Source organism: Hypomesus transpacificus, chromosome 17, assembly GCF_021917145.1.
Source record: "Hypomesus transpacificus isolate Combined female chromosome 17, fHypTra1, whole genome shotgun sequence".
Lineage (NCBI taxonomy): Eukaryota > Metazoa > Chordata > Actinopteri > Osmeriformes > Osmeridae > Hypomesus > Hypomesus transpacificus.
Window position 1 is genome coordinate 16,107,014 of NC_061076.1, and position 10,334 is coordinate 16,117,347.

Here is a 10,334-nt window from a genome sequence, read left to right on the forward strand (position 1 = left end):
GAAATAAATAAAAGACCGAGAGAGAAGAGGAGAGTGAATTAAAAGGGGAAAGACGCATTCCAACAGCAACGCACTTGCAGCCGGGGAGAAGTCAAGAGGGTTTATGGGGTTTAAAAATCAGGTTGCTAACTGAAATGTAAGACTTTGACATCATTAACTGAGATAAGATAGAAAGATGTAAAAATAGACCCAAGTTGGCGCTACTACTGTTCTGTCAGCGGTGATCACTAAGAGAAAGGAACTGCTGGGACACAATGCAAAGAGGCCAATCAATTCCAACCCTGAAAAACTTTGAAGAGAGACGAGTCTTCGTGTTTTTTTTTTCAGATTTGAGGGCATATGGGGCTTGTTCTCTCTTGTGGACCCTGGAGTTTCACAAATGGGACAGCAGGACTTTCTACACGTGAATGAATCGGTACGCCTCCATCCCTCTCCCAACTTTACACCTTGAATGGTGTTTGGGTTAGGGTCTCCAGTCCCTGAGTAAACATCAGGCCAGGGTGACCTCCATCCTGTCTGGGAGTTAAAAAGTGGAATCACCTCTCTGACCCTCACGGAACACAGATCCAGGTTCCAGATCAGAGGAACAGCTGGGGATGTTCTTCTAGAACAGTGGTCCTCAACCATCCATAGGATGAAATGTGTCGGACGGAGGAAAGAGTTGCACGACACTGGAAAGGGTCGACTTTGTTTATTAGACTCGAGCTCGGGTCATGTGACTTCCCCGCGACAGAGTGGTCAGCACGAGTGAAGAGGAGGTCTCACTGACGTCCTGTATATAATGGATGGACAGCACAACCTCCAGTAAGGACGCACATTGGAAACGATACACAGGTGATGGACATCGGAACTCATACAAGTCTGTTTCGGCATATTCCCTGCCCACTGTCTCCTGAGAGTCTGACCACAGTGCATCCCCATATCTATAAGCGGCCGATGAGAGGCCCACTGCATGACCTCTTGACCCCAGCAAGGGGCAGACTCGCCGGGACAAAAACTCTGCGTATCAACCATGGTCGTCGTGCACCCCTGCCCTGCATGTTCTCAAAGTTTCCCTGCTCCAACACACCTGGTTCAGATGAACGGGTCGTCACCAGGCTTCTGCTGAGCTTGATAATGATCCCTTCATTTGAGGTGAAGACATCTAGAACAAACAGGACAGGGGGGCACGAGGACCAGGATTGAGGACCACTGTTCTTGAACGGGATCCTGCCACATAGGACGACGCGCCGCACCCCGGAGAACCGCTGGTGGCTAACCCCGTGGGACTCCAATTAATAACACTCACCAAAGCTCACACATAGGACTTCACGCTCATCTCAGGCAACATTCCTGTTCTTTTTTTTCTTCCTTCTCCTTCAGGGCGTGTCGACCATTTGGGCCGTGTGAGAGCTCCAGAAAAACATTCCGAGGCACTGCAGAAAACAACCTGAATGGTTTGGAACAACCTCGAGAGACCAACACCTGAAAGGTGTGTGCAGGTGGGAGTGGGTGGAATGAAGGTATAATTACTTGTTTGTGTTTCAGTACATTGCAGATCTAATCCGCGATTCCCGTCGACACACGAGGACAAGGGCGTGCGAGGACTGTGTGTGTGTGTGTCGGTGTGCAACTCTCTGTAGGGCGTGCGAGGACTGTGTGTGCGTGTGTCGGTGTGCAACTCTCTGTAGGGCGTGCGAGGACTGTGTGTGTGTGTGTCGGTGTGCATCTCTCTGTAGGGCGTGCGAGGACTGTGTGTGTGTGTGTCGGTGTGCAACTCTTTGTATGCCTGTAGAGCATACCCTTTCAGGAGAAGGCATACAGAACTGGAGGATTCTGTTGCGTTGTCTACAAGAACAACTAGTCAACAATAATGCACAGGGTACATACCTTGAGCCTAGTGTTTCCAGAGAGTGGAGAAGAGGATAGGAGGAGAGAGGAGAGGAGAGGAGGGGAGGGGAGGGGAGAGGAGAGGGGAGGAGAGGAGAGGGGAGGAGAGGGGGGGAGAGGGGAGAGAGGAGAGGGGAGGGGAGAGGAGGAGAGATGAGAGGGGAGAGGAGGAGAGGTGAGTGGAGACAGAGAGAGACAGCAGGAGATATGACCTGACACTGTCTCTACATCCAGTTTTACGACCTGGACCAGTCTACAGTGCCGCCAGTGTCGTACAGCTGTTGCTGTGTTACAGAGGATGGCTGCCCGTCTGCTGGCCACACTCGTACACGTCTGTGTGTTTGAACAGGGAGTGGAATCTCCCAGGGTAACCATGGATACGCCAGGGCTAGGAGGAGGAGTGTATTCCTGGAGGGACACTGATTGTCCTTGTCCCCTCCACACTGCCACCTGAAACACTGCTCACAGCCTCAGTCCTGAAGGGGCAGGATCGATGTAGGCCCAGGTCTAGAGAGGACAAACTCACGTCTGTTTCATCGACTTCCTTTCTCATGAACTCGTAAACATATTCTTCATAAACCAGATTGAAAAAGTGGGGTTCAGTCGAGGTGTTTTTTTCTTCGTAACTCCCCAAATGCGCAACGGGGCTCCAATCCTGGCGCAAAGATGCAAAACTGTTCTCATCTGCGCTACGTCGAAGAGCGCAAGCTACCGGAGCCAGGCACACCTCTATCTCCCTGCTGCGGCAGCACATCTCAAGGCCCTTAAATCACTATCTGGCGCACGGCACCGCAGCGCTGAGGCCCTGGGAGAGGTTCAGTTCAGCGAGCGCTGGGAGGTGGCGGGACGGCGGGGGAGCTAAGCAGAGCATGCCCATATATCAGGCTGACCTATGGAAACACGTCCTGGGAGACTGCTAGTCAGCACTAGCTGCGAGGCGCTCGCCAGGTGTCCCATTTCTCTTGAGTCAAGTGACAAGCTGGGTCACGTTGTCGGTGGGAGTCCAGGGCGTCTAAGCGACGGTTTCGATCGTCCAGGTGAACGGTCGACGGGCCTTTCCCTGCCAAGCTGTTCTGGTGAAAGATGAACGGAGGTCAATATTGACTGGCGACTCGACGGGGTTTTGCCTGCGAACAAGCAAAGCAAGACTAAGTCTGTATCCAGTCTTCGTTCAGACGGTACAGGTGGGCTTTCGTCGTCTCGTCAGTCTTCGTATCTATAAACCTGGAGAAGCATCTCAAATGAAAGTGTACAATCGTTGACAATCAAGCACCAAATAACTGTGTCCCCAAGAAAAGCAGGAAATGGCAGAGCGTTGTGAACTCGTGCATTCATGCTTCTTTCTTGTGCAGGAATCGAAAGGCGCTCGGTTCAACCGTATCCCCAGTTCAACACGAACGCGAAAGCTCGCGTGGTCTCGCCTTACGTTCTCTCTCTGAGGTGAAAGGTCAACCAGCTCATGACTGCATCTCTCCCTCAGACGACACACTGCAAAAACGAGTTTGATTATCTTGTTTTCATATTTAAAATTTAATTGGACTGGATTCTGGCATACATGGCTTATCTATGTTCTTACTGCATTGGTTGCCAAATGTACTTGTTTTCAGCACGAGCTTGCACGTAACTAATGTTGCTGCACTTAAATTTGATAGGGAAAGGGGGGGGGGGGTAACAGATCCATTCTGGGCTGAGAAGGAGACTCCAAGAGTCTCTCCTTCTCTCTCTCCCTCTCACCCGTTCACTCCTCTCTCTCTCCCTTTCTCACCCCTTCTCTTCCTCCCTCTCTCTCCCTCTCTCTCCCCTTCTCTTCCTCCCTCTTTCTCCCCTTCTCTTCCTCCCTCTCTCTCCCTCTCTCACCCCTTCTCTCCTTCTCTGCCTCCCTCTCTCTCCCCTCAGTAGATCATCTCTCCACACTGCAGCACCAGGAACCCCGAGGCGTGCGCGGGCTTCATAACAACCGAAGATGAACACACTGGAAGACCATTCATAGGCTGCCAGTGGAGCAACAGTGCATGACTTCATAATCGTCTCTTAAAATGGTGTGTGCCAAAGACATCTGTTACAGCAGCGTTATGTAAACCTAATTACGGGGGCTGTCCGGTCGATAGCTGCACAGTTTTCTTCCAAGAGGATGACATGCACGACGTCTACATGGCTCGTCTCACTGCCCTCATCTACGGAGGACACGGTGTCCTGGTCCGGGAGGCCTCAGTCCACCAGCAGCCCTACCCAGACTGGAGGCAGTCTACTGGGGCAGGCTGGACAGAAGACCACAGAGCAAGCCTGGTACCAGTGCCTGGCAGAGTGACTGTGTTCAGGTCACAAAAGGAGCTCAGTTCCCCACACAGGGCCAGCACGGGAGGGGGGTCGGAGCTGATCAGAGGGACAGATGTTACGGAGCTTCCACGGTGCAATGTTGCAGCAGGCCTGGGTACCGCAGCTTGGTTCAAACAACAGAAGTTTCCCTTCCCTGTTTCCCTTCCCTGTGTGTCTCAGTCTAGACCAACCCTGTATGGGAAGACCCACGGTAGAGTAATCCAATCATCTAGGACTTGGTTTAAGAACGGTGGATTTGAAATGGTAAGGTGATACCGTAAAGAACTGGTTTCCCCTTGACTCCCCTCCCTTGGGAATGACCCCGCACAGACACAAACTGTTTATTCAGGGTCAGCCTGAAACTCAGCTAGTAAAGATAACGAAGAGGACTTAGCTGCGGTGGTACTGAAGGTTGAGCTGGTTTACCCTTGGGGTTCGGAGGACTGTATAAACCCTCCCACTGGCTCTCTCCAGGAACCCATTGCTCCAGGGCCATTCCTGACCTCTCACACACACTTAAAACATCTAAGCATCTGCACACACACGCCCACACCCCTTAGCATTCACCCCCCCCCCCCCACACACACAACTAAACATCCGCACACACCCAACACACACCCACACACTAAACATCTACACGCACACAAACACAATCCCCCCCCCCCCACACACACATACACGTCAAACACATACCCACACCCACACCCCTGTTATCACCCAGACCCAAGCATGCTGCAGGTCAGGGAGGCCCCTGGCCGGACAGCTGTAGAGACAGGAGGGGTGTGGGTCTTGGTGAGACTGGGAGAGAAGGAATGGAACGGACCACCTGACTGTGCTGCCTCGGTTGTTTTGCGAGATGTCCACTATCTGACCCTGCGAGAACAAGACAACACATGTTGTGTTTCTCGATACGTCCTTTGGGGACTTGTTGAGTGGAGGCAGATTACCCTGCAGGCGTAAACACAGTCGACATACCTTCATATATCAGTGCAGCCTCCACCGTAAAGATAAAGCTGACTCCCAACCATGACTTTTCCACAGCCTCTCCATTGTGACCGTGCCGTGACTGACCCTCACCCCATCCCACCACGACCAATCCAGTCACCCCTTTCACCTCCAGCGTCCAATCAAATAAGCACCTCTCCTTACTGGAGCACACCCCCAATAATCTACTCTGGATTCTGCTCACGCCCATCCCCTGATCACCAACATGACAGATGCAGACGCAATGACCGTACCACGAAGTTCACGAGGACAAGTTTGTTCACCGATACAAGAATTACTTCTGTAAAATTGTATGAATTGATCTCGTTTGGAGATGATCCTATTGGCCCTTAAACCCTGTAGAGTAGAGTCGAGCTGAGCTGAGCAGAGCAGGGTAGAGTATTTCAACAGCACCAGCCTCCAAAGTTCTCAGGCTCCAGAACAAGCTGGCTTTCAACGCAGTAAAACAGCTGACCTCCTACATACCACTCCTTTAATTAAACAGTGTTTGCTGTTCTGTAAAGCTCATGAACCTCATCCAGATGGATTAGGCCTGCTTGTACTTGAGCTACAAGCGGCATGCCACACCAGCCCCCACGCCTCCCTCTGCTCAAATAAGTCACACACACACACACACTCACACACACATCAGCGCCGGTTCTCACCTGAGGACGCGCTGCCTGAGGTCTACTTTCTCCGGCGCACGCATGTCACCGAATCACCGCGTGTGTGATGGGGGAAGTGGGGCTGTGAAAGGTGAGGGGGGAAGCTAGCGGAGACGCTGGCTTTGTGTGAGGGCTACAATGATCAATCCCCCTGGGCTCTGACCAGGTGCTCTGCACTCTACCGAGGTGCCGTTCCTGTGCGGCATTAGTCAATCCCATTAGAGAGACGCCACCGCACGCGCACACAGTGGCAGCTATTGAGTCGTTCACCACTGGGGGGGCTTCGTCACTTTGCCATGGAGACGATTTAACGCGGCTCATTAAACTAGGTCAACGAGAGCGAAAGAAAATTCAGGAGAGGAGGGGATTAGCCGGGCCGGTCACACTCTGCAGGCAACAGGGGGCACGTCTGACTGGAAACATCTGACGGAAAACCACGGATCGTAGCTAGGCAGCTGTAGGAATGTGTCTCCTGGACAGCAGTCTGGATCAAGGGGGCCATAAACCCTTTGTTTGGCCCTTAGATAGCTCTCAAGGTCTGGCCTTGTTTGGTCCTAAAAGGTGGGGAGGGAAGCCAAGTGCCAATCCTCCTGAACAGACCACAAGGATAGACGTTCCCCGAGCAGCCGTGGTACGATGTTGCGGCCGGGGCCTGGTTCCAAAAACGTTGGGTTTTCTCTTCCCTGTGCATCTCAGCTCAAACCTCCTCACTTCTCACACTGTGCGAGGCCCCCAGAAGTGTGCCCTGCGAAGCCGAGAGAGTGGAGCCCCTGAACGACCGCGAGAACTGAGCTGGGCTGGGGAGGGCGACAGCGGAGCGAACGCGAGACAATGCTAGCGCAGATCGGCATATCCTCTGTCGGCCTTCTCTCGCAGCGTTACAGCCAGCTACCTCCTCCTCCTCCTCCTCTTCGCAGCTGCCTGGAGAGACAAGCAGCAGAAGGTAGGGGAGGTTACTTCAGTTCAAACGTTGCATAACCTTTCAAGGCGAAGGATGCCACGGAGGTACCACCAAATATTCTGAACCGAGACGGCCAATCCTGAGGAGATGTGGGGGGGGGAGTTAGGAGGGCAGCTCTCACTATAGCTTACACCATGTGTGTGTGTGTGTGTGTGTCGTACTGCATACGGTGGCCAGGAAAACGTCTGGTTCTGCTGTCAGCTATCTGGCGCCAGGACAGGTGACAAGGTCCAGGAAGACAAGTTCTCGTCCAACTTGTCAAGAGAGACCAGAGACTTGTCATGTGATGTCTCTGTTATGGAAGGTTTCCACTCCTTTGGCCAATTCAGCCCATTACAGGCTACTTTCAAGGTAGTGCAAGGGCGTGTGTGTGTGTGTGAGAGAGAGAGAGAGAGAGAGAGAGAGAGAGAGAGAGAGAGAGAGAGAGAGAGAAAGAGAGAGATGGAGAGAGAGAGAGAGAGAGAGAGAGAGAGAGAGAGAGAGAGAGAGAGAGAGAGAGAGAGAGAGAGAGAGAGAGAGAGAGAGAGAGAGAGAGAGAGAGAGAGCTGGTGGTTCAGGGCACTTTAGTTTTTCAGTATGTTGTTGACGCCGAGGTGACTCAAAACAACTCCTTTTTATTTTCAAAACCCACCCACCGACCGAGAGGAAAACAAACTTGAGCTGGATTTCAGCCAAACAGAGGGTCACTTATCGTCCTGGTCTGGCCCAGACACTGCAGGTTTCAGCTGCTAATTCAAAGGTCAGCTATCGATGGATTACACACAACAGCAGGTCTGGGTTTCTGAGAACTCAGAGGAAATAGGATGACTGTTTTCATCTGTCCAGAGAGGAGATGTTGGTCCGATATCAAGTCAACGTGTGCTGCCAAAGTAGCGGTTAGATTTCCACGGAATCGTTTATTTGAATGTAGAAAGATTTTGGTGTGTCGATGCCCACATATAAGCACATATATACAACCTAGCCTTATGTATAGATTTTGAGCTTTATTTTTGAGTTGCGGGTGAACATGTAGGTGATGTAACTGTGCATATCCATGCTGCCCTCCACACAAACACACACACACACACAAACACACAGACACACACACACACACAGACACGCTCCCTCACCACAGCCCACAAATCATTAAGCGCATCTGCTGCTAGGATACCAGTTGTCATGGGAATTTGGACAATTAGAAACTAGACACAATGATCCATAGAATAAGAGAGAGTTCAACCTAGCCCCCTCCTGCTGGTGGAAGCACCCAGAAGTGCCTCTGAACGGGGGATGGGGGTGAGGATGGGGGAGACCTCTGAACCATACCTATCATCTCATCTCTGTTTGCCCCTGGACAACAAGCATTAAGATAATGCAGGAATCTCCACATTCCTCTCCAGAGAGCCCATTAGGCTAGGCTTAGGTTTTTATAACTTAACAATGTCAAGCTGATCAATATTCTGTCACATTTTAACATGTTAACACCATATCCTGTTGATAGTATTGACCAGAATGGCAAGAACAGTAATTCAATCAAAGCTTTATAGGTGAAGTATTTATTGCCCGTCTTTAGGCTACATTGAGGATTTTAAACAATTATGTGTGCTTTGTTTTCATTTGGTCACAATATGATGTTTGCAAACTGTCCCATTGACACCCTTCAAACCTACATACCTGTAGTTCACACCATGCCACCTCCACTGTTGTCTCCGTGTCCAGGCCTTTGTAGACGGTCTTGAACGACCCCCTCCCTATCTCAATGTTGAATTTGAGAAACCTTCCATCGGGTGAGATGGCCACCGCTTTGGTCTCAATTTCATCCTTCTCCTCTTGCTCCCATTTGCTTTGAAAAGGAGCTCGAGATAAAACGACTTTTTTGTGAGTAATTTCCGCCTCGGAATCCGAACTTGTGCTCAGAGCGCAGGAAGTTGGTTGTCCAACGGTCCATGTGTCAAGAGGTGATACCGGGTGGGATGGTTGGTTACAGAGAGGTGAGCTGGTGCTCGTTCCGGGGCTCGATGCAGGCGACACCGGTGGAGACGAGTCCGCTTTCCTCTCCTCAGCCGCAGTTTCTGCTAGAATGTCGTCAGCAGACCATGAAAGAGTTTTGGAGAGTGGTGCGTCGGAAACTTGCGGTTCGAAATCGAAAGTGTGAATATTGTTCAGTTTGTATGAGTTTCTTCTGGAGTTTGCAGAGTGTCGCCTGCGCCTTGGTGGTATTCGTCCCGGGAAGGAGTTGGCATCAAACCCGGCAGGTAGTTTCCCAAAACCAAGTCCAGCCATGTCAACCTCCGCTTGTGACATAATGTGTGTCTGCTCTTATTGTTAATTAAGCTTAGAAATAGAACAGGTGTTTTTTGGTCAAAAAGTGAATGCCGTTCAGCCTAACTTGTACATTGTAGTCTGCAGCTATCCTCGAGAGAGAGAGAAAAAAAGACAAAAAGCCTTCTAACGATTAAGAATTCAAATGAAAGCGTGAAATTATTGAACATGTTCAACACTTTAAAGCATGCCGTCAACTTTTCCAACAAACGTATGTGTTGCGAACAAATTGTATGTGAGCGAAATAAAACTAAAGCACAATAAGTGACTAAAATCCTCTCAGGTAAAAAGTATGCGTTTGAAAATTTCTCTGAAGAAAAAAACAGCTGGAAAAACCATACTTGTAGTCCGCATATAGAAAAACAGTGTGGTTGGTGGCACGTCTCCCAGCTGTCACCTTCTGTGGACGGTTGCAGCCAACTCCTCTAATAACAACAGACAAGCGACACAAGCGCATAGCACCGCGCTCCGCCCACAAACACTTCATGTGTGAGATAAATAAATAAATAATAATTGTAACTTGCATTTGTTATTTAACTCAGTCTGTGTAGTATTTAGCCAATTAATTTGTAAACCCTATCACATGGGTACGTTATTGGTATTCAGTTTGATAAATGTTATGCATATTATGAGGGTACACAGTGAACCCGAATGTGCTCTCGAAAGATAAATTCTGTGTAATTGAAGTCACAAGAGTCGCTGGCTCAAGTGCGATAAGACGATATCAAAGATTTCATTTGGCAACGTGCCAGAATGTTCAGACCATTACCACATGTTGCACTATAGTGTTCCTGTAAGCCTAGCCCGTATCAGTCATATTTTCACAATTGCTTTTTGGGAAATTGTTTTAGAAACGATTTCCTGTCAATTTGTCCTACCGTGTCAGATTTTTTTTTTTTTTTTACCGTAGAGCAAAACTACAGGGCGGACCCTTAGGCTAACCTTGATGTCCGCATGGGCCCAAACATTGGTAGAACAATCTGACGGGTTGGATAAAAAGGTAGGACATCGGTTTCAAGTGTATTAAAGGGGCAATTGACTGGGTTTTTGGGGTATTTCACTCTGTTCCTTAAGGTCTCCGAATAGGGTATGTAACATTGGTCGGGTTGAAAATGGCCCGTGTGCTGTTCTATGCCCTGTGACAGATCCTCTGAAATATTCCCGGGAAAAAACACTAGCTTTTCTCCTTTTATGGTATGCTCATTAATATTTAGATGAGCTGCGCGCTGATTGGTTGG

The 10,334-nt window shown here is 49.9% G+C and overlaps 1 protein-coding gene across 1 annotated transcript in view; it reads right to left on the reverse strand.

Annotated features, from left to right (window-relative positions):
• The window catches only part of wnk4b (WNK lysine deficient protein kinase 4b), a 46,127-nt gene extending 36,410 nt beyond the window's left edge, over positions 1-9,717 (reverse strand). Inside the window, exon 1 of the mRNA XM_047038287.1 lies at positions 8,449-9,717. Coding sequence (XP_046894243.1) covers positions 8,449-9,078 — 630 coding nt within the window. The 5' untranslated portion in view covers positions 9,079-9,717. The remainder of the gene's footprint in view (positions 1-8,448) is intronic.
• Positions 9,718-10,334: the final 617 nt, after the last annotated feature.